The sequence below is a fragment of the Lodderomyces beijingensis genome, assembly GCF_963989305.1.
Source record: "Lodderomyces beijingensis strain CBS 14171 genome assembly, chromosome: 5".
NCBI classification, from domain to species: domain Eukaryota; kingdom Fungi; phylum Ascomycota; class Pichiomycetes; order Serinales; family Debaryomycetaceae; genus Lodderomyces; species Lodderomyces beijingensis.
In genome coordinates this window covers 1,526,145-1,548,269 of record NC_089974.1, presented here as the reverse complement: position 1 = coordinate 1,548,269, position 22,125 = coordinate 1,526,145, and the positions used below count along the sequence as shown (strand labels likewise).

Sequence of the window (22,125 nt, the reverse complement as noted above, 5' to 3'; positions counted from 1 at the left end):
TTATGCGGTATATACGTATCTCGGGAGTACATTTATCAAAATAGCACATAGATTCAATTAGACCTGGCAGTGGATTCCGGTGGCTCACTTGCCACATGCCGTTGAAATGCTTGTGCAACTCCTGCTCCCATCTCTCTATCGTTTCAATGTTTCGCACAGTAGCAGCAATGATGGCCATTTCCAACCCGTTGGATTTGAAAAAACCATCAATAGTCTTGCAGAGTGGCTCTAGTATGCGTGAATCGTAAGTTATATCCGCACCCACTACAACATCGACCTTCTCCTTGATGCAAAAGGCGTCGTCTCCCCACACCAACTGCTGCCAGCTGACAGCAGCCGACGTGTCTAAGCCATTCAACTCGACCAACTTTCGGTTGTGCTCAAACACCGCCGTAGACCCGTCGGTCATGATCATCCTTCTAACAAGGCCATATTTAGCCAACGATAATCCAAGCAACCCCGTCCCGCATCCCAACTCCAACACCACTTTATCCTTAAATAGCGCCCGCATCTCTCCATCATCATCTCTATTGTTTATAAAGTTAGCCAAGAACAAGGCGGCTTCCCAAGTACGCAAGCCCGTGGTGTTGACACCCGATATCAACCGCGGGGTCTCCTCGACCTTCATTACGCAGTCATCGGCCCTGCTGAAGCCTCCGACGTGGTACTTGACAACTTCAGCCACATCAGGCGCGAGCTCGCGCGAGTTGAGCACTACAGGGTCGACAAGCAACTCGTACACCTCATCCGAAGTTTCCTCGCTACACGATTCAATCTGCTCGATGTACCGACTTAGCACGCTTTTGAAATAGTGCGGATTCGATCCGATTTGCGGCTCAACAAACCTAGCAAACTCCAACTGTTGCGCATAACCTACCACCGCGTCACTGATATCGAGCAGTCTCGGTGGCACTCGCTGCTCAACATGTGCCTTCAACCTATCCATCTCCATCCTCCAGCTGGATATTGGTTGCAAGATTTTGACAACCAACTTCTCTGTGAGAACGTGTGTAGTTGGTGTGTTCCTGTACATAGCTCTTATCCAATGATATCTCACAGCGGCAACACCGAGAACAAACAAACAGAGAATGGTGAAAAAAAATTGAGGGAACACCCGCAATCCACGAAGGAAGAAGAAGAAGAAGAAGAAGAAGTGATATCAGCAGAGAAAAAACAACAGAAACCATGGCTTCCCTTCCTAGATTCCCATTCCCAGTCGCAAAGACTTACTGGCCATATGCTCTTGGAGGTATGTCTCTCTTTTTTTTTTTTTTTTTTTGCAAGTTTCAAGGGACCAGGATGGAGACGTGATTGCAGAAACTCGGTAATTGGTCGGCATTGGAAAAACTTTTCGATACTTGTGCATCCTTGAAGGGGGGATAAGCGACAAGTGGTTGTTTTCATCATTCTTGCAGTTTTTTGGTTTGACTAGGCTTCAGAAGTTGAATGTGTTTTGGAACAGAAATCGCGTGGGCGGACACATGTTTTAACGAGGGTTTACTTTCATTTGCCTCGTAGTACGACCGATTGAGACTCCCTTCACTTTCTTTTTGAACATATCCATAGTGCAGTCATCTCCAACTTCTGCTCAGTACCATTGGGTCACCCGCCAATTCGTCATAGCCCGTCTTTCCTGGAGATTTCACTTTCGGATACTAACTTTCTCCCACTTAGCCGGTGTGACATACTACTTGATTTACAAGGCCTCAATTGCTTCAATGAACTCGGATGAATTCATCAACGATCCTAGACACCCAAGATTCCAAAACGGCGGCAAATACATCGACTTGAGCAAGAGGGAATAGATTGCGGGCTTTACTTTCTCAAAAAAAAATTAACAAAAGAAAAAGGAAAAACTTTGCAAGATTAGAAAAGACGAATGTGTGTGGGTAAACGTTGACTTTTTATGTGCTTGGATCTAGATTGTGGGTTATATATATATGTATATGGGCAAAGAAAGCACACATACACATACACATACATTCTTTGGACTTCCAATTTGGGCCACTTTGACAAACTTCAAAAAGTGCTTTCTTAGGTCCAGGTTTGCGGCGGCTGATACGCCGTTGCAGTTCAAACAGCGTAGACTCTTGACTTCTTTACCTTTCCCCTTTCCAAAAGACTTCTTCTTGAAGAAGATAAAGAGCCCAATGACGGCCTGGTGATTATTCATCCGAGTCAAGCACTCGACCAAAAACGCTACCACTTGTGCTCCCGCCCTTGGGGGCATTTACTGCGGAGATCTCTCATGACCAACCACCAGGACCATCTCAAAGAAATCACATTAGTAAGATTCGACCGCCATCACAACCACAACCATTTCCAATTCTTCCTGTCTTCCACTCAGGTTTTGAGCTCACTTAACCGCACAGACACCCTTCTTGAAACAAAAGTTACAACTGCGACAACAAAAACCAACAGATAGAAGATGATCTCCCGATTTTACCTCGCTCGAGTAGTCCCCAAACGGCTCCTCACTTTCAGGACGGCAACCACCCCAAATGAAAATGCCCTTAAATTCATCTCACCAGAACATCCCATCCTCCCCGTCGCAAACACAACGTACGAATTCAACTCAACACTACAAGCAATCCACTCTCCACTCGCGCTTCAATTGTTCAAAATCGCCGGAGTCAAATCAGTAATGTTAGGTTCGGATTTCCTCACTGTGAACAAGTTGGACAATTACGACTGGAACTCCTTGTCTGCTGAAGTCAAAGATACATTGAATGAGTTCTTGGAACACAAGAAGCAGCCCGTGGTAACGCAGGAGCTCATCGACAAGACCGAGGAGGACAAATTGGCTCAAGATGAAGAAGATCTGGAGTTGGTGTTGATGATTAAAGAACTCATAGAAACTAGAATCAGACCGGCTATACAGGACGATGGTGGAGATATCGAATACAAGGGCTTTGATGAAGAGACAGGCACGGTATTTTTGAAATTGCAAGGTGCGTGCAAATCGTGTAGTGCCAGTGAAGATACACTCAAAGGCGGGATAGAAAGCATGTTGATGCACTATATTGAAGAAGTGAAGGAAGTGCAGCAGATTTTGGACCCTGAAGAGGAGATTGCAATGAAGGAGTTTGAACGGTTGGAACTGCAGTTGAAGAGTAGAAGCTCTACGCAAAGCGCTGAAAATTCACCACCATCACTTTAGACTGATATATATATAATATATTGTATGTATATATATACATGTAGGCATTGAGAGCACATATTTTTTTTTTTGTTCTTTTGATGCCATTATTTATTAGATTTTACCCTCGTATGCTTCTATCTCTTTTAACAACGCTTGTCTTTTGGTGTTTGCAGTTTCTGCCGTCTCGACGTAGGCTTTGGATTCCTTGAGTAGTCCATCCTCAATGCAGCTCTTGCTCAAGCATATCCTGATGGTCTCCACCAAGCCATGAAGCCAACTGTCCATAAACTTGATCCAGTTCCTCGAAACATAGTTGAATCCGACAACCCAGCCAAGCGAAAACAAGGCCACGGAAGCGTTTGCGCTGAAATCGAAAAACTGATAAGCTAATCCGGCGAGAAGTGAGATTGGGAGTTGGTAATAGACAAATGCTTTGCTGAGGATCAAGAGCACTTCGGGTTGGACCTCAGTGCCCACACGCTGATTAATCACTTCATTCTTGAGCGTCAATAATGGATTGTGCACAGCTTTCTCATTGGGCATCATCTTGCCTCTCAAAAAGTTGTAAATTTCTATACTCTTGGGCATGAAATTGACATTGAAGTAGTCTTTCAAGTCGTACTCGACATTGTCATTTTTGTAGTACAATTTCCACCACGCTAGGTTCTTGTGAATAAATCGCCTTGTCTTTGGTTCAAACTCGTATTGAAGTTCCGAATTGACAAATTGGATGAAATTTGTGAGTTCGCCCTGTACTTGCGTCGATGTCTCGGCAGCGTTTGCGGTATCTCTTTTGATTTTGTTCTGGATGTCCTCAATGATGCCATTGAGATACCACTTGAGTGCGCTGTTTGTCCTCAGATAAAAATCAATAATCTTGAAAAGCTCGTAAACATTACTTGAGCTCATATTATCGATGAACAAATCTGTCGCCTTGACGTCGTCCTTGAGGAAAGCCAAGATCCCCTCCAAGGCCTTTTCACTATCGATTTTGACAACATGGGTCCGAAGCGACTTGTCAATTGTCAATGGAGTAGACTCCGTGCTCGCGGGAGAATACTCGACATTATCAATGACTTCCACCAATATCCGATCTCGGACAGCCTGTGGCAAACTCGAAGATGCAGATTCAAACCTGTTGGTAACATAGACAAAATACGTAAACTCCTCGACGGTAGAACCCAAATTTCGTGGATCAACTTCTTCTACCAAGACAATATCGTTTTGCGACGTGTCAGACAAGTCCCCATATCGACTTCGATACACACCACTGAGAATCGGTGACGGTACTTTGAAATCCCGACGATCTGCCACGAGCTCTTCCTCGGCAAACAGGTACCGTGCTCGTCCGTCTCGGTGCAAGATCTTTTCAAACCATGTTTTATTATTCGATGCCAAGGGGTCCGCGAGTAAAACTTCAACGACTTTGGACTGTTGTCGTATTTTTGCCGACTCGTAGATTATGCCACATTTTAACGCCTGCGGGTGATGTCGATTTGCAAGCAATTTTTTCAATGTAGATATCTGGCCATTGACCAAAGCGTCCTGCGGAAATGTACTCTGGTAATTATTTAGGTTCCAGGTAAGGGTCTCATGCTCCTTACAGACCAGTCTTGTCCGTGCAAAGCCTCGAGCTTGTATTTTCAAACGTAACACCGCACAACCGAGTCCATTCTTGCCAATTGACCCACCGCTTTGGAATAAACATGTTGCTAGCATTAGTATTTTCTCATGCAAGAGTTGGCCACCCCTTTACTCAAAATTGTGGTGGTCAAGTGTTATAGCTCCCCCTCTCTCATAATTTTTCAACCCTTTCTAAAGTCACACTTGGTAGCGACTAGTGATAGCAGGCACGTGACTGGCTCTCATAGCCAAAAAAAAAAAGTGGACCGAACTGAATGTCAAAAGTTGCAACTACAGCTGACAAGAATTGAGAGGGTTTTGCTACCTCAAACGCTAGCTCTTCTTTTATCGTGGTTACCATTCTGTTTCCTGTTTAAGGAAGTACGGCATCAGCCTTTTTTTTTTTTGTTTCGTTTTGTTTATCGTCGCATACTCAGAGAATTGCTGGTACCTCAGAACTGGTGATCAAATCGGCGTTCCGGTAATTTACGGAAGGAAGCCTCTGCAGCACGTGATCTCGTTCCCCGTGACCTTCCGGAAAATGATTCTTCCAATGCCTTTCCCCAGAAGAAGAAGAAGAAGAATCCAGTTCCCGAGTGTCCATGGGGGTCAGTCTTGAAAAGCGATTTGAGCGAGTTCGCCGAATATGTTTCATCCAGGCTCCATCTATTCAACCAACCCTATCTACCTCTTTCCATTCCCATCTTCAGAATATCAATTGTCTGCAAAAGAATCTATCCACAACCGTAATCGCTATTTCCGCAAAACGAGAACAAGGCTTCAAGCCTCTCGTTCGCTTTTTCTCCACATAATACATCAAAAATATATTTCTTCCCCTTCCAGTCTCTGTTCCATTGCGCAAATATATAGATTTCAATTCCTATCCCTTCCTAGAAACTCAACATTCGGGACAAGTCTCGTCGGCAACAAAAAGCCAAGAGCATACTATAGAGGAATCGCCAGATCGAATCTCTTTCACACATTGAGACTGCCAGCCTTGTCGGTCTGTCTGGTTTTTTTTTTTTTTCGTTTTGTTTTTTGATACAGGGAAACCTATTTTGCCATGAACTCGCTAGCTTCAACTTTCCACGATGCAAACAAGAAGTTCCAGAAATACCTCACTTTTGTTGGACCCGGTTTGGTTGTTGCTGTAGCGTACTTGGACCCGGGCAACTACTCAACTTCGACCTCATCGGGGTCCATGTACCAGTACAAACTATGTTTCATCATATTCATGGCCAACATATTTGCAGTTGTGTTGCAAGTGCTATGCGTCAAGCTAGGCTCGATAACGGGGTTGGACTTGGCGGAAATGTGCCGGTTGCACTTGCCGCCGAAACTCAATTTGTTCATGTATCTATGTGCCGAGATTGCCATCATAGCGACCGACATGGCGGAAGTTGTCGGCACTGCCATTTCGTTGGAAATCTTGTTTGGAATACCGTTATTTTACGGTGTTTTAATCACCGTTTTAGATGTGTTGATTATATTGATGGCATACCAAAAGGATGGAACGCTCAAGCAGACCAAGGTTTTTGAAATCTTGGTCTCGATTTTGGTCATGGCCACTTGCGTATGTTTCATTTTGGAGTTGTTCAAATGCGATTTCCCCCCTGGCTCGGGTTGGCAAGTGTTTAAGGGTTTCTTGCCCGCGAGCCCCGAGATTTTCACAGAGCTGACCGCGTTGTTCTTGAGTTGTGGGATCGTGGGGTCCACGGTTATGCCACATTCCTTGTTTCTTGGTTCGGCCCTAGTGCAGCCGAGATTAAAGGACTATGACGAGAACCACCCGCAAACATTGAAGCAAAGCTCGTCATCTTCGCAGCTAGATTCGCTGGCTTCGGTTTCGGTTTCGGCTTCGGTGTCCTCAGCAAACGCATTACCAACGCCCGAATCACAATCAATAAGGCCGCCCACACCATTGACGGGGTTCCGCCGTATCTCGAATGGGTCCCTTCTCCAGACCAAGTACAAGCCTAGCTTTAGCGCTATCAAGTACTGTCTCAACTACTCCTACGTTGAACTTGTCTTGTCGTTGTTTATCGTTGCCGTTTTCGTCAACTCGGCAATTTTGATTGTGGCGGGAGCAACGTTATACGGCAAACCAGATGCAGCTGACGCCGACTTGTTATCGGTGTACGAAATGTTATCCTACTATATTTCCCCTGCTGCCGGCTTACTATTTGCATTAAGTATGCTTTTCTCGGGGCAGAGCGCAGGGATAGTTTGCACCATGGCGGGACAAATCATCTCTGAAGGGTTCATCAATTGGACAATCGAGCCCTGGAAAAGAAGAATCATCACTCGAGTAATCGCCATTATCCCCGTGATCATTGTGGTTGGGATCTTGGGACGCGAAGGCGTCGCCAAGGTGATGAACTCGTCGCAGGTGGTGCTAAGCTTCATCTTGCCCATCGTGTCTGCTCCCTTGATCTACTTTACATGCAGCAAGAAGTACATGACGGTTGACGATGATCTGGGGAAGTCGGCTGCAGATGAATCAAGTCCACTTCTCCATAACGGAGAAATGGGCGGCGCGACAAAGAGGCAGGTGACTTTTGAAAATGGAAGATTCCTATTGATCACCAGTGTGATGACATGGGTGATTATTACTGCTTTAAATATCTATTTAATCATTGCATTTGCTAATGGAGCTGACATCTAATTTTAAAAAAAGAAAAATGAAGTTTGGTGAAGGAAGATTCAAAAACGACAACAACAGAAAAGAATACAAATTTATATAGAACTAAAGAAAGAACCAAAAAAAAAAAAGCAGATTAGAATAGAGGCAACTTTTTTTTTTTTGGCAAGGCTTGCCTCAGTGATTGTATTTTCCTCTTTTTCCACGAGCAGTTGGTGCTCTCAATCCCGCTAATCTTCCTGGCTTGAGCGGATTTTGGCTCATTGAGCCGCCGCCGCCAGCAAGAGCAGAGGCCGCCAACTTGTTTGGAGGCATACCGGGCAACATCCCGTTATATTCACTCATCAATACCGGAATCTTTTTGCTGAATTTAAAAGTGAATGTGGAAGGACTGACTTTGTACAATTGGAAAGCAAGGAGAATCAATTGCAGGGCTCTTTTGTATAAAACGATTTCAGCCCTGTCTGGTGGCAGTGGGTTCCTAGCATCGCTCTTGAAATACCTTTCCTGGCGTAACTTGTTCATCTTGGTTAAGGTAATCGAGATCAAGTTTTGTAGCTTCACGGGAGACAAGAGATCCTGACGGTGAGATTTGAGGAATTCAAATTCTTCCACTTCAGCTGGGTTCCATTTGGCTATGTTTGCCAAATTTATTAATTCAGCTGGCTTTTCTTCTTTCTCTGTAATTTTGCCATTGACGTCGGTCTCTTCACTCAACCCTTGCAGTTGGTCCTGAGCCTGAGCTTGAGCCGGTGCCTGACCCTGAGCCTGAACCTCTGACTCATCTTCGTCCTCGTCATCTCCCATTCGGCTCTGGTCCTGGTCCTGGTCCTGGTCCTGGTCTTGATCTTGGTCTTGGTCTTGGTCTTGGTCCTGGTCCTGGTCCTGGTCCTGGTCCTGGTCTTGATCTTGGTCTTGGTCTTCCAATTCCGTTTCATCTCCCTCAGAGTCTTCTTGGATCGAGTCAGTCAAGAATTGATCTTTCAACTTTTCAATCTCAGCAACGCCAATGTGATTTAACCAGATATTCGCCTTCAACTTGTCTGCAACTATTGAGCCCTTGGTGTCCACCAGCGGCGCAAATGACCGGAAGGTTTGGCCCGAAGACCAACCGGGAGCAATTGTAGTTTTCTGCGCCTGTTGTAAAAGACTCAACTGAGGCGGGTCGTTTGGGCCCCTTTGCCTCTGGAAAGGCGTGCTTGGTTGTTTTATAGCCTGGCCTTTGTAGTCCAACCACGTGGGCATCGCCACGGTGTACCAAGTAGGGTGAAAGAAATCGTGCAAAACGTTGGTAGGAAACTCCAAAGGCGAAGGAATCACACCAGTTGCCGGAGACAAATTTTCAAACGTCGACGAGCCCTCGGCATCCTTGGTCATCGGCACAACTTTGGCCACGCTGTAAGGTTCATCAACAAAAGTCGGCGTGCTGTCCAACACGGACTTTTCAATAATGGATGAAAATAAAGGCTGAACTTTTTGCTTTGGTGGCGAGGGATGATGATGCTGATTGTAGATGTTGCCAGCACTCTGTGGTTCCGGCTCTTCCGTTGTTGATATATATGTCACTATTTCTCCGTTGCCTAGCGTGTAGCTGACATTGATTCTGTCAAATTCCTCCTCTAGCACCAGCTCAAGGTCATTCTTGATGTCGGATACTTTTGATTTGCGCAGGGCCACAAGATTACCTGTTTCTCTCAACAACAATTCTGTTGCAAATTTGTAGAAAAAGTCGATTTCCTTGTATCGGCGTGATTGTGGAGGCGCTTGATTAATGAGGCTCGAACAAACAAACTTGATGTCGCTGTAAAGCTCATAGGGGCTATTGTCGTATCGTGCCTCCAGGTTTTTCTCTAGTAAACTCTTGAGTTTGGCCTCTGAACTATCCGTGTCCGCGTCTCCATTCACACTCGACTCCCCATGTGTGCCTGGTAAAACTCTCTGCGATAGTATATCTAGATTTGCATGTTCTAAAACTGTGAAAAAATCCTGCAATATGGAGCTAAAATCAGGATAGGCTACTTTTCAAAGAAAATTTAACTTGTTAGTACACATCCGGTGGCTCAAATGGTGCCTTCAGTTGGAGCACAACTCGACATACCCTCTGTTTCCATATCATTGTCAGCTGTTGTCATTTTCTCGAAAATGAGCTTCAAGTTTTGTTTTTTTTTGCTTCGGAAAAGCGATGGCTTTTTTTTGCAATCGGGTTCTCCTGTAGAGGTGAGTAAACAAAACTGTTCTGGAACTCGGTATGTTCCCACACTCTCTGTGTGCTCTCAGTCGATGTTAAAATTGTACACACCAAGTGAGTTTTGTTCTTTTTTTCTTTAACCTGTTTTTTTTTGTCTCTTGTATTTCCTGCTGAGCGCTAGGGTTTTTTGGTGAGTGCACACTACCAAGTCAAACCCGACTGTTGAAGCTGCTACTCACTTTGGAGTGGTTACAGTGAACCAAGTATCACCAACAGCACTAGGACCTGTTGGATCTTTAGTCAAGTACAATTTCTCTTTTGGCACGCCAGCTCTAGCAGCAATTGTGCTAAGAAGCATCTCTGTGGGGTTTCCTTTTCTGCAGCTCCACGCGAGTGTAGTTTTCCAAACGAGAACATTGGCATTTCCGTCTTTCGTGGTGGCCTCCATGGCAGTGCTGGATTTGACAACCAGCTTCTTGTTATACACAGCAGACGAAGTTCTTGCTTGTACCCTTGTAAAATAGTTTATTTTGCTTAGAATGAATGGGTTGTAAAGGTTTCTGGTGGCCTCTGTGTGTTCAGCTTTCGTTTGCGTTTGCAACACTGCATCTCCCGTGTCTTGTTTCTGCTCTTGCTCTGGCATTTCCTCCTGTTCGGTGTCTGACGTGTCGAAGTACTCCCTCTCGTAGAAGGAGAAGCTCCAGTCGGCATCGGCATTACTTGTGCCCATCTTTTGACCATAGCTTACTCTAGGTTGCTTCTCGAAAAAGTGGTGGCGAAAAGGTTTCTATCTAAAACTTTTTGCAGCACATTTGACAGAATTTTTTGCACCACATTGGCCAGATTTGCAACACATTTTGCCAGAATTTTTAGAGCAAACTACAGGCCATATTTACCATCATCATCATGTTTATCGTTATTTCTAGTACTGACTCTGTTTATGAGACATGGACATCTCAATGTTTGATAGCTGGTTAGACAACACCTGTGTAAGTTCGTCCTTTTGCATCTCTCGCTCTTGGAGACCAACATACTCCTTCCTTCCCCGGATAAACCAATCGCACGCACAAATGATCAACGCAACACCGAACACGGCCGAGGAATAATTCATGTTGCCACTGGAAACAGGCATCACCGAGGGGAAATTGAAAAAGACAAACGCAAAAACGGCCCAACAGCAAAGCATAACGTTGCAAAACAACCCGATACCAAACTTGTTCAAAAAGAAAGGGCCCGGTTGGATCTCGTTTCTTTTAAAGATCCAGAATACAGTCGGGACCAAGTACGAAAGCAACAAAAATGTGACACACGAGACCAAGATGGAATTAAATGCGGTTGAAGAACCCATGTAGATGCATCCAATGACTCCACACCAGAAACACGACATGATGTGGGCATTGACAACGGTGCCCGTTTTGGTGTTGACCTTGGACCAGTATTGCGAAAAGGGCAATCCCTGATCTCTTGCAAAGCTCCAGCAGATTCTCGCTTGCCATGTATGAGCACCAATGTTGCATCCGATAGCAGTAAGTACAATCAATACTTCCAACCCCACTGCCGCAGCTTTTGAGTTGGTTGCCTGATAATAAATGTCCATGATGGGCACACCCGTGTTTGAGCTCAAGATAGACTCCAAGTCCTTTATGCTAAAAAACATGGCAATGCAGTAGGTGAATGACGTTAAAAAGCCAACAATCACGGTACCGATAATGGCTTGAGGAATCTGAACACTTGGGTTTAATGACTCTTCAGCAATGTGAGTAGCTGCGTCAAGGCACGAGAAACTCCAATTGGGGTTAAGCAAACCAACAATGAAAGCAATCCCACTCGAACTCCAACCAGTTCCATTTTCAAACTCAACAAACACAAATCTAGCGCTTTGGAAATCACCCTTGTGCATGGACAAGACAACAATGATAATCACCACAAACGAAAACAACGAAACATACAATGCCCCCGACGAAAGCATGGGCAAGGGCTTCTCCCAAATGTTGAAAAACACCAACAAAATGTTGACAATTTCGTAGACGATAAACACCTGCCATCTCAGCACCGTCTTGTCAGGGTGGTGCAACATGTACATTCCCACAACAGCAGTGGCAATCGTCATGGTGACGCTAGCCGAAGTGAAAATCGAGCCCAACCACGAAAGCATACCCGTGATATAAGACATGATTCTTGAATACTTCTTTGGTGCAAGCTTCATTGTCCAGTAAATCTGGCCCGACGCGTTAGGGTACGCCGAGGCCATCTCGCTCAAAGTCACGGCAATGCACATGGAAAAGGAAGCGACAATAATGATACCGTAAATGATCATCATGGGACCACCTGAGCTGATACCGGCAATCAAGGAACCACTGATACCGAACCATGAGTTGGTGATACCAAACCCGATACCCAACAAGGAGATAAAACTAAAGTTTCTTCTCAACTCGGGAGCATATCCGGTATCCGCGACAAAATCCAAGTTGGCTTGTGCTTCTTGGAGCAACTTGCACTTGTCCTTTTCATTCGCGTCATAAGCTAACGAGTCGAGGTTCCGGATATTTGTCTGCTGCTGGGTGATTCTATTGGAAAGAACATAGTCGACTTCACCTTGGCCGATGCTGTGTCTTGGCGAAGACTCCTTCTTTTCAAGCGAAGACGACATTATGCTTTGATTATAGTTGGACTCGCCTGATTCAAATCATCGCTTGTCATCCAATCTGTGAAATAGCCCTACATTTATATATACATATACGTATGTATGTGTGTGTGTATATACATCGACCAACGAGGGTTCAAGCTGAGGGTGTGCAAGAACAAGTAGCAATTAGGCAATGCAAAAAAGCTAGCTCCTCATGCTCAACGGTGTATCTCCTGTCATAATGCCCCTCCAAGCACTTTATCAGAAAACAACAAAAAACAAAAAAAAAACTTCCAGAAAACCTTTTTCTATTCTTCTCATCGAATTAAATGCCAGATATCGATAATCAACTGGTCCACAAATAACACGAAAGTTACCCGATGAGAGCAGAATCAAAGGTAATCAAAGTTGCAACATTTGGGGGGCAATTTATGAGAAAAAGAATTCAAGATAAGAGCAATATGCAGGAAACAAGTGTCCAATTCTTTTTCTATTTATCGGAGTTCTCATTTATGCAAAGGTTATCTCAAATACAACAATGTTATCAAGAGTAGTAGAACGAAGAGAGTAGAGAGTAGTCGCTGCTGCTGCCGCCTCAGGAGCGTGACAGCCGCTGCTTAGAGTGGACGTGAACTTTGCTGGGAAAGCGCAAGAGAGCAAAAAAAGTACGAAAATGGTTGCGAAACGCGTGAGATGTGAATGTGAGTATGTGTGCCCCGATGCCGTCCCCGCCGCGGTTCTTCATCGTTGCAACTAGCTCAAGCTCAAGTTCAAGCTCAAGTTCAAGCTCAAGTTCAAGTTCAAGCTCGACGGATCTGTTTGTTTTTTCTTTTTGGTTGTCCCTGTGACCAGCCTCAGCAGTCTGTTCAGCTCCATCTACCCTCGCTAAAGGGTCTTTGAAACGTGAAAAATAAATGTTGTTCCTTGTTCCTGATCCTGGTCCTGAAAGTGTACGAGCAGTAGATTGTTTGATTGGATGGAATCGAGCTGCTCTTTTTTTTTTTTTTGCAGCAATTTCTCACAGTTTTGGCACCAAAATCCAAACAAGATAATGAAACGCATGAGAGACCAACACATGTATACTAATAAAAATAAATTCTGTCATAGGCTCGCAATCTACTCAACACATCTACTTTGCTACTTCTGCTTCTATAATCGATAGTTGATCCGACATGTACACTTTCAATTCATCCTTCTTCAGCTCTCTTTCCTCAATACCAATGTACTCTTTTTTGCCTCTAATCATCCAATCGCATGTAAAAATGATAAACACAAGGGCAAACACCGCCGACGAGTAGTTCATGTTGTCACCGGAGACGGGCATCACAGCGGGGAAGTTGTAGAAAATAAAGGCAAATATCGTCCAGCCGCACAACATCAAGCTGCTAAATAACCCAATGTGGTACTTGTCCATAAAGAATGGACCTGGCTTTACGTTGTTTCTTTCGCGGATCCAAAATACAGTTGGGACCATGTACGAAAGCAATAAAAATGTGACACATGAAACCAAGATGGAGTTGAACGCGGTTGATGAAGCCACATACAAGATTCCGATGACCCCGTTCAAGAAGCAGGAAAGTAAATGAGCATTAACAACGGAACCGGTTCTAGTGTTGACCTTGGACCAGTATTTCGAAAAGGGCAATCCATTGTCTCTCGAGAAGCTCCAACAGATTCTCGCTTGCCATGTGTGACATCCCATATTGCAAGTAAACGCAGTAAGGATAACCAAAACCTCCAAACCAATTGCAGCGGCTTTTGAGTTTGTCGCTTGGTAGAAAATGTCCATGATGGGCACACCCGTGGTTGACTCCATAATGGCAGTCAAGTCCTTGATGCTAAAGAACATGGCAATGCAGTAGGAGAATGAAGTCAAAAAGCCAACAATCACGGTACCGATAATGGCTTGAGGGATTTGCACGGCAGGGTTTAATGACTCTTCAGCAATGTGGGTTGCAGCATCAAGACACGAGAAACTCCAATTGGGGTTAATCAAACCAACAATAAAGGCAATGACGCCTGACTTCCAACCGGTACCATTTTGGAACTCGGCAAAGACAAAACTGGGTTTTTGGAAATCGCCCTCGTGCATGGACAAGACAACAACGATGATTATGCCGAAGGAGACCAACGAGGTGTACAAGGTGATTTTGGAAATCATTGGCAATGGCTTTTCCCAAATATTAAACGGTATCAACAACAAGTTGGTTGCTTCGTAAACGAGAAACACTTGCCACCTCTCGATGGTAGCTTCAGGGTAGCTTAACGCGTATAATCCCATCACTGCAGTAGCAATTGCCATTTCCACTGCTGCTGAAGTGAAGACTGAGCCCAACCATGAGAGTATCCCTGCAGCATAGGACAAGACTCTTGAGTATTTCTTTGGTGCAAGCTTCATTGTCCAGTAAATCTGGCCCGAGGCGTTGGGGTACGCCGAGGCCATTTCACCCAAGGTGATACCAATGCACATACCAAATATAGCAAGAAGGATAATACCATATATGATCATCACCGGTCCTCCTGAGCTGATACCGGCAACCATGGCGCCACTAATACCGAACCATGAGTTGGTGATACCAAACCCGATACCCAACAACGACAAGAGACTGAAGTCACGTCTCAACTCCGCCTTGTACCCGGTGTCGGTGACGAAATCCAAATTGGCTTGAGCTTCTCTAAGGACCTTGGACCTGGTATCCTTGCCATTGCCGTCAAAGGACAAGATCGACGCCAATTTTTTGGCAGGTGGAACCGGCGAAACCATAGATTCAACTTCGCCCTGGCCAAAGCTACTCTTTGAATTGGAACCTTTCTTTTCTAGTGAATCAGACATCTTACTGATCTTATTGATGTTGTCGATGTTTGTTTTAGATGACGACAATTTTGAAAAACTGGGTCAACCACAGCGAGGCTTCAAAACCATTCATATACTCGCGATCCATGATCCACTTCAACGCCATGAAAGCCCGTGCTTCGAGGGTGGGGAGAGAGAGGAGATAACTGTGTGTATAGTTGTGTGTGTGAGTGAATGTGAGTGGTGAAGGAAATCAGCAAAAAGGAAAAAATTATAATTCAACGACGGGGCCTTCTCCCCACCGAATTTGGTGGTCAAGTTGCAGACGTGTCGAAATATATTCCAGATTGAGTTATACTTGCCTTGTAGATTGATACCAAAGCTCAGCCACCAACAACAACCTAAAAACGTCGAAAACCCTGCAATCTTGGTATTCCATGCTTAGATCAAAACGAGCGAACCTTCGCAGACATCGACGATAACGCCCACCAACTTTGCACGGCAAGAAACCTTCGATGGTGATGCAAAAACCCGAGTTTGGAGATAAGATAACACGCGATAAGCAGCTGCAAGTCCGGGGTCTGTTCCTTGCTTCTGGGAGAATCTGTGGCTGTTTGTGTGGGTCTTTGGGATATTATTGTAGTGAGCAGCAGAATTGTGCTGCCTCTCGGGGGAGGTTCCAAATTTGGTGCGAATTCCATTGGAGAAATAGGAGATGCAAAGCGCAATAAGTAAATCCGAAAGATAAAACGGTGGACGAGATTGCAAGAAATAATTCCCGAATCCTTTCTTCTTTTGATGGGATATTTTTATCCCAGATGGGTGCGATTGACGGTTGATGGCTGATGGTTGATGACGATGATCATGAAGAGGAAGAAGAGGCAGATGATGTACGAATGATTGGGAGCCAGTGAGGGGAAACCTCTATGCCTCCACATCTGGAGGCAACGTAGAGTGAAGCACCTCTCGAGAGATTTTGCCACGAGCCTACGCCTATAAAGTAAGACCCGGAAACCAGAAAGATATAGCGTTGGTCGCCCTGAACTGCTGAATGATGTCGTGAAGAGATCGCTATTGTTTCCAATGGTGTAGCAGCAGCCACAACAGTAATGGTACTAGTACTAGTAGCCCGTTGAGAATCTCAACCGTCAGATCCACCAACGTTCACCACAAGATCCAAGATTATTATTTGGCCAAAATCAAACACCACCACCCAAATAAAGGGAGCCACGTTGGGGAAAATATGCCACCCCAAAAAAAAGCGTTCTCCTCTCCTTTTCTACGAACAAACCCTTCGCATAGATATAATAATTGGGTTGGATAGCTGCTCCCTCCTCCTCAATGCATTTCCAAGCAATCTATCACGAAGCTCGGGAGTTTTTTACCTTATTTAGGAATGAACAAGGTGCCTTTCTCCAGGTCTTTTTACTCGTTTTTCCACTTCTTCTTCTTCCTCACTAGATACTAACACCCACACAGAAGCACAGGGAGATTACTTCCTTGGTGTCATCGCTTTACACTTGTTGACATACATTTATTATGCTCTGGTAAAAATAATCTTGCACTCTGCCGGCTAAAAAGCCTCGGAAATCAATATTAATGTGCGCATATTGCTCGATCCCATGACTCGCTTTCTGGACATGGCGCTGGCAATCGAATACAGTGAGAATGGCTGCTTTTCAGTCTACGGCTTTTGATAACGATACAAATTGATATGATATGAAAATGCTATTGACTAAATGCGATTGATAAAATACTAATATGAATACAGCCCCGGGGGACAAACCGTAATCCACATTACCCAAAAATTCCACCTATAATGCCCTCGTCGTCATCATCATCGTCATCCTCAAACTCATCAAGTAAGCCGGCGCGCAACAAAATCTGATCCCAATCGCTAGACAAAATAACAATGGTCTCCGTCACCGCAATGGCAAACATCCCCAGCCCGACACCAATCCACAACCCGTACAACTGCCATCCCAAATTCTTGCTCAAGATCAACGCCAAGGGTAGCGCAAACGCATAATAGGCAATGAAATTAATCAACCCCCCGAGCTTTTGCGCTCCCTGAGCACGTAGGATCCCCGAGTCAACAGCAGCGCACCCGTCGAATATCTGGAGGATAGCAACAAGCGGGTTCAAGAGCTGGGTGATCAAAGTGATGACCTCGGGGTCGTCGGTGAACACGCGCGCCAACTGGAATCGAAACGTAAACAAGATGAAACAATTGAAGCTCGCGGCGACGAGTCCACCGAGCATGCCAGTCTTTGTAGCAGTGACGGCGCCGCTCAAGTTTTGGCCCCCGATGAAATTCGCGACTCGTGTAGACGCAGCGATGCTCACAGCAAAGGGCACCATGTACGCCAAGGAGGCGATGCTCGAGACGGCGCTCTGCGCCGCGAGCGGCTTGGTGCCGAAGTAGCTCGCGAACAAGGTCATGATCTCGTACGCCATGTACTCCAGCTCGATCATGATGATGCCCGGTATCGCCAAGTAGATGATCTGCCCCCAATGCGAGAAAAGCTCTCTCGCCAGCGCTAACCCGAACCAACACTTGCTTCCGTCGATGAAGCGGACATACACGACAAGCAAGATCAGCACGAGCCAGAAGTTGCCCACTGCCGCAATGGGCGCGCCAATGAACCCCATGCCATATTGGGGGTTCCATACAAGCACCCAGGAGACGAAAATGTTGATGGGCGCACTAATAAACATTATCCCCGTGCTCGCTTCAAAGATCCCCTGAGCCTGTAGGAACCGCTTGCCATTCTCAAACAAGATGTACCCGGGCGCGCCCAAGATCAATATCCGCAAAAACTGGGATGTGAGATGGACAACCTCGGCGTCGTCAATCACAAACTTGAGCACCGAGCCCGAAAACCACCAAAAGACACCGCAGGGGACGAAAAACGCAAGTGAGATTAAGTAGCTTCTCTGGACGAATACACTCACAAGCTCCAAATTGCCCGCGCCGTAAGCTTGCGGACATAGCGTATCCAACGCCGTGGCGGTGCCTTCGAAAATGGCAAACGTAATCGTGCTCGTCATGGTCGCCAAGCTGACAGCAGCCAACTGTTTCGTGCCCAATTTGCCCACCACAATCAAGCACACCACCGAGAAGAAATGCTCAAGGATAAAAGTCAAGATCAAAGGTGACGAATGGCGCATCAACACCTGCGCCTCGAGAACGGGGTTGGTGCGAAGCTTGGTGAAGTTCCGCCTGCTGATCTTCGACGACGACGACGTCGCCGCGCTCGGTCGCCTTCTGCCCCAACCGGGACGTACCTCATACACCTGGTCTTCCTCATCATGCGACGGCGCAGCAGATAATCGCCGCTGATGTTCCTCGACGAGCCACGATTGGAACAGCTCCTGGTCGCTTGAAGTCTGGATACTCGTGAACGAGTCCGGTAGCGAGCGCGACGTCGAGACGCTCGCTGTATCGCTTACATCTTCCTCTGCATCGAATTCGGACCCGTTTTCTATTAATGAAAGAAAGGAGCGCTGGTCGTCGTCGGCGCCGTAGCTGAACAACGGTTGCTGTGTCGATGGGGGGACGAATATTCGTCTTCTGCGCGAACCCGTGAGACCCACGCCCGTGTTGGGGTTCGCTAGCCTGTTTATAGTTGCAAAAAGGACCATATTTGGAATGAAAATGGAGGGACTGGGGTTGAGGGGCCTAGGTTCTGGTTGCTAAAAGATAAAAGAATGTTGGGACAGGCATTGGGGAATTTTTCCGAAAATTCTCAAAAGTTGCGCGAGCGGAATTTCTGGAAATGATGGAGACAGAGATAGAACAAGAGATAGGGAGATCAGCAGGTGGAGCCACATGCTATGGACCAGAGTGGACGACATTGTCCTTGCAAGCCCGTTTTTTCCGACAGAGCTTGCCCAGCCAGTACAGAATCTCAGACAAGTATGCCACGATTGATGTGTCAAAACATCTCCCTTGTCAATTCCCATTCATATCCGAAATCATTCAATTCATCACAACAAGTTCAATATACAATATACAATAGATAAAGGATTTTCCTTTGCTGTTTTCTCTTTTTCTGTTTTCCCTCTTTTCTATTTCGTTTCTTTAAAATACCATCCAAACGGCACCGCCAAGTAAGATAATCAAGACAATGGCAGTCAATGCACCCGCACCGGCCTTGTCCTTTGTAGTAATCTTCAACTTGTTCTTATTCTCGGCATCTGCTTGGTTCATTCCAGCAGAAAAGTCGCTTCTATTGCTGCCGCCGGTGGCAACACTGAGAGGCTCCCTGACAACCAAGGACATCATCACTTCCAAAGCAGACATTTGCTCGCCCAAGCCGTAAACTCCATCCCATACTGCGGCAGACCAATTTTCGCCACAGGTAATCTGGTCAGTACCACCTGAACACGATCGCGCAGCGGCAGCGGCACTGGTTTCCAAGTATGGTCTAATCTGCCCTTCCAACTCAGGGATAATCAACATGGTCAATCCAAGGCAACGTGAAAACAAGGACCGGAATGATCTTTGATCGTTGTTGCACAACCTACTTGGCTGACACGTGGTTTCTTGCATAATCCCATTGGCAAAGAAATAATCCAACGAAGCGTCGACAATCTCCTCGGTACGAGTTTTCCAAATCTCTTCCCCCGTGAAATTGTACAAATAAGCACACCCAGTCATAAACACACCATAGGTGTAGGACCATCTCAAATCGGTGACTTTTGTGCAGTTATCGTCAATTTCAGCTCCGTCATAGACACGGAAATTCCCATTTGCCTCTTCGGTCAAGAACTTGACATCGTTCATCCACTGCCAGACGTTTTCGGCAGTTTCAATGTAGACGGTGCCATTACCGGTGTATCTCGCTAACCTTGCGGCCAAGTGGAAAAGACAGCCGTTGGAGATGGAGTTTTTGTAGTTGTAGCCCGAGTTCCAGGTGAAAATCTGCCATCTCAAGCCGCCGCCGCAGTGAGCCGTGTCCCATCTCGCGTTCATGGTGTTGAAAATAGCCTGCGACAATTCCAACCACGAATGCAGGTCGGGGTTGGTAAAGTTTCTCTCGACAGCCTCCATGATGGCCATGCCCCACACGCCTTGGTCATCGTTACCCTCGGTCATCGACTGGTTCGAGGGAATGTAGTTGTAGTTTTCTCCAGCTTGATGGTACATTCCATCGTGGATCCACGCTTCCAAGGTCTTGTTGTTGGGGTCGCAGAAGGTAAAGTAGTCTACCAAGCCGCCAAAGGCCTCCCCGGCATTCCACCAGTAGTTGGGGGCGGCAAACATGCCAATGACGCCGCCGGGTCTGAAGCCCTCATAGTAGTTCCACATCCCTTCCTGGACGAGTTTGGCAGCAGCGCAGATGGAGCTGCTGCTGGAAATGTCAATTTCGACGGCATAGCCTATGCTAGCAAACAATAGCAAAAAAGCCAGTATTAGCGAGTACTTGAACATTTTGCCCTCTCGCTGTGTTGTTTCACTAGCGCTGTCTCGTTCTTTTCAAAGCAAAAAGCAAAAAAAGGAAAATAGCCCAAAATAAAGAACTCAATATCTAGATATGGATGGTTCGGATCGGTTGCGCGTTTGGAAGGGGATCGCCCACTTGACAAAAAAAAGCTCAGTAGCAAAGATCCCAAACTAACGAGATGACTCTTGAGTTAGCAAAACAAACAAATAAAAATAGAAAACGAAAACGAAAACGAAAACGAAGGTCAACCGTCAACGTGCTACTCTTACCAAAATTGCAAAAAAAGTTTCAAACTCAGCAAATGAGAAATGGTTGGTTTGGTCAAGGGGATAGGGATAAGGCGGAGTCAAAGGAAAAGTGGTGCTAGTTGGCCCGTCAATGTGCCTGTGTGGGTAGTTTGGAGGGGACATTTTCTCGCCCTGTCCAGATCTGCTGCATAGAGAGACTCACAGTAACATACCAACACATACTAAGTGCTAAGACAAGGCGCAGTGTCGTGTCGCAAACTCCTCGGACGCGTCATGTGGGCAATCACGTCACGTGCCGTTTATTCTTACTTTCCACCACCGCCAAAAATGCCAAGGTGGCAACCCAGCCCCTTTGGTTGTTTGTAATGGGTAAGCTGTTGCAATGGGTAAGCTGTAATGCCCTCCCTTGTTTTTTACTTTCCTCTCCACTCAAAGAGATTCAAAAGCTGGGCAAGATTCGTCATGACAACGCGATTATTCGCCAAGATCAAACACCCATTGTGCTGCGTCAACCCTTGACCCAACGGGCTCTTCCCCTCGCGGTCCAACAAGACTCCGTTCCAACCAGCGCGAATGGCACCTACAAAGTCCTGGTCGTGGTCGTCCCCCACGTGCCAACACGCGTCCAAAAACGACACTGGCGGCAGTTTGCCTCTGAAATGTGGATCCTTGACACTGCGATACATTCTCGTGGCAACTTGGTCAAACAACGCCTTGTCGGGCTTGGCGTGGTCGTAGTCGTAACTGAGGAAAATGCCGCTGCAGTGCCAGCTCTCGACGCATTGGAAAAAGTGCTTGATGTTCAAGCTCTGCAAGATGGTCAATGCGCGCAGATCGGAGTTGCTCGCCACCACCATCTTGACCCCGTGCAGCTGGAGCGTTTCAAGCGTGGGAAGAACATCCGCATAGAGATCGTAGGCTTGCTCCGATGTGAAATGGTGGATTAGCCGATGACTGAGTGCCTTGGTCTCGTCGGAGTATTTATCGAGGCCGTATAACCGCAAGATGAGCTCCCGCCACCACGCATCGCAATGCTCAAATTGAGGATGGCCCTTGCCGTAGTTAGGGTACTCCTTTTGCAATTGCGAGTAGACTCGCGGAAAGTCTTTCTCGATCGATTGCGCCGATTTCGCAATGCCAAACTCGTCGTGCGATATATCGTAGTATTGCTCGGGAACTGGTTTTTTCGGCTTGTACAAGGTGCCGAACAAATCAAAGGAGATGACATTGGGCGGGGGGAATTTCTTGTTGGACTCGCGGATTATGCGCGTGTTTTCCGTCTTGAATGGCTGTGAGATCAAATGAGTCTTTGATCTCATTCCTCTGGTGAGCTGAAGGAATCTGAGTCTGTTATTTACTGCCATCTCTTTGCTCCCTGTACTACTATAAATGTTTGATATGTCAACCAGTTTC

General features: G+C 46.1%; 11 protein-coding genes across 11 annotated transcripts; 2 read left to right on the top strand and 9 right to left on the bottom strand. All coding sequences in view use genetic code 12, as the record gives it.

Moving 5' to 3' along the window:
- Positions 1 to 53: 53 nt before the first annotated feature.
- LODBEIA_P45490 (uncharacterized protein) lies at positions 54 to 1,033 on the bottom strand (the record flags this gene model as incomplete). The annotated part of the gene is made up of 2 exons (XM_066974782.1): positions 54 to 118; positions 262 to 1,033. The coding sequence occupies 2 exons, from the start codon at positions 1,031 to 1,033 to the stop codon at positions 54 to 56; spliced, it is 837 nt and encodes a 278-aa protein (XP_066831487.1).
- Positions 1,034 to 2,428: 1,395 nt separating this feature from the next.
- On the top strand, positions 2,429 to 3,160 carry LODBEIA_P45480 (uncharacterized protein; the record flags this gene model as incomplete). Its single annotated transcript, XM_066974781.1, has 1 exon — positions 2,429 to 3,160. The coding sequence occupies one exon, from the start codon at positions 2,429 to 2,431 to the stop codon at positions 3,158 to 3,160; it is 732 nt and encodes a 243-aa protein (XP_066831486.1).
- A 93-nt stretch (positions 3,161 to 3,253) lies between these two features.
- LODBEIA_P45470 (uncharacterized protein) lies at positions 3,254 to 4,861 on the bottom strand (the record flags this gene model as incomplete). The annotated part of the gene is made up of 1 exon (XM_066974780.1): positions 3,254 to 4,861. One exon carries the CDS (start codon positions 4,859 to 4,861, stop codon positions 3,254 to 3,256), a length of 1,608 nt encoding a protein of 535 aa, XP_066831485.1.
- Positions 4,862 to 5,828: 967 nt separating this feature from the next.
- Positions 5,829 to 7,430, top strand: LODBEIA_P45460 (uncharacterized protein; the record flags this gene model as incomplete). The annotated part of the gene is made up of 1 exon (XM_066974779.1): positions 5,829 to 7,430. The coding sequence occupies one exon, from the start codon at positions 5,829 to 5,831 to the stop codon at positions 7,428 to 7,430; it is 1,602 nt and encodes a 533-aa protein (XP_066831484.1).
- A 153-nt stretch (positions 7,431 to 7,583) lies between these two features.
- On the bottom strand, positions 7,584 to 9,538 carry LODBEIA_P45450 (uncharacterized protein; the record flags this gene model as incomplete). Its single annotated transcript, XM_066974778.1, has 2 exons — positions 7,584 to 9,424; positions 9,505 to 9,538. 2 exons carry the CDS (start codon positions 9,536 to 9,538, stop codon positions 7,584 to 7,586), a joined length of 1,875 nt encoding a protein of 624 aa, XP_066831483.1.
- A 291-nt stretch (positions 9,539 to 9,829) lies between these two features.
- On the bottom strand, positions 9,830 to 10,324 carry LODBEIA_P45440 (uncharacterized protein; the record flags this gene model as incomplete). Its single annotated transcript, XM_066974777.1, has 1 exon — positions 9,830 to 10,324. One exon carries the CDS (start codon positions 10,322 to 10,324, stop codon positions 9,830 to 9,832), a length of 495 nt encoding a protein of 164 aa, XP_066831482.1.
- Positions 10,325 to 10,516: 192 nt separating this feature from the next.
- On the bottom strand, positions 10,517 to 12,244 carry LODBEIA_P45430 (uncharacterized protein; the record flags this gene model as incomplete). The annotated part of the gene is made up of 1 exon (XM_066974776.1): positions 10,517 to 12,244. The coding sequence occupies one exon, from the start codon at positions 12,242 to 12,244 to the stop codon at positions 10,517 to 10,519; it is 1,728 nt and encodes a 575-aa protein (XP_066831481.1).
- Positions 12,245 to 13,349: 1,105 nt separating this feature from the next.
- Positions 13,350 to 15,053, bottom strand: LODBEIA_P45420 (uncharacterized protein; the record flags this gene model as incomplete). The annotated part of the gene is made up of 1 exon (XM_066974775.1): positions 13,350 to 15,053. The coding sequence occupies one exon, from the start codon at positions 15,051 to 15,053 to the stop codon at positions 13,350 to 13,352; it is 1,704 nt and encodes a 567-aa protein (XP_066831480.1).
- A 1,758-nt stretch (positions 15,054 to 16,811) lies between these two features.
- On the bottom strand, positions 16,812 to 18,659 carry LODBEIA_P45410 (uncharacterized protein; the record flags this gene model as incomplete). The annotated part of the gene is made up of 1 exon (XM_066974774.1): positions 16,812 to 18,659. One exon carries the CDS (start codon positions 18,657 to 18,659, stop codon positions 16,812 to 16,814), a length of 1,848 nt encoding a protein of 615 aa, XP_066831479.1.
- A 439-nt stretch (positions 18,660 to 19,098) lies between these two features.
- Positions 19,099 to 20,451, bottom strand: LODBEIA_P45400 (uncharacterized protein; the record flags this gene model as incomplete). Its single annotated transcript, XM_066974773.1, has 1 exon — positions 19,099 to 20,451. One exon carries the CDS (start codon positions 20,449 to 20,451, stop codon positions 19,099 to 19,101), a length of 1,353 nt encoding a protein of 450 aa, XP_066831478.1.
- A 674-nt stretch (positions 20,452 to 21,125) lies between these two features.
- LODBEIA_P45390 (uncharacterized protein) lies at positions 21,126 to 22,031 on the bottom strand (the record flags this gene model as incomplete). The annotated part of the gene is made up of 1 exon (XM_066974771.1): positions 21,126 to 22,031. The coding sequence occupies one exon, from the start codon at positions 22,029 to 22,031 to the stop codon at positions 21,126 to 21,128; it is 906 nt and encodes a 301-aa protein (XP_066831477.1).
- Positions 22,032 to 22,125: the final 94 nt, after the last annotated feature.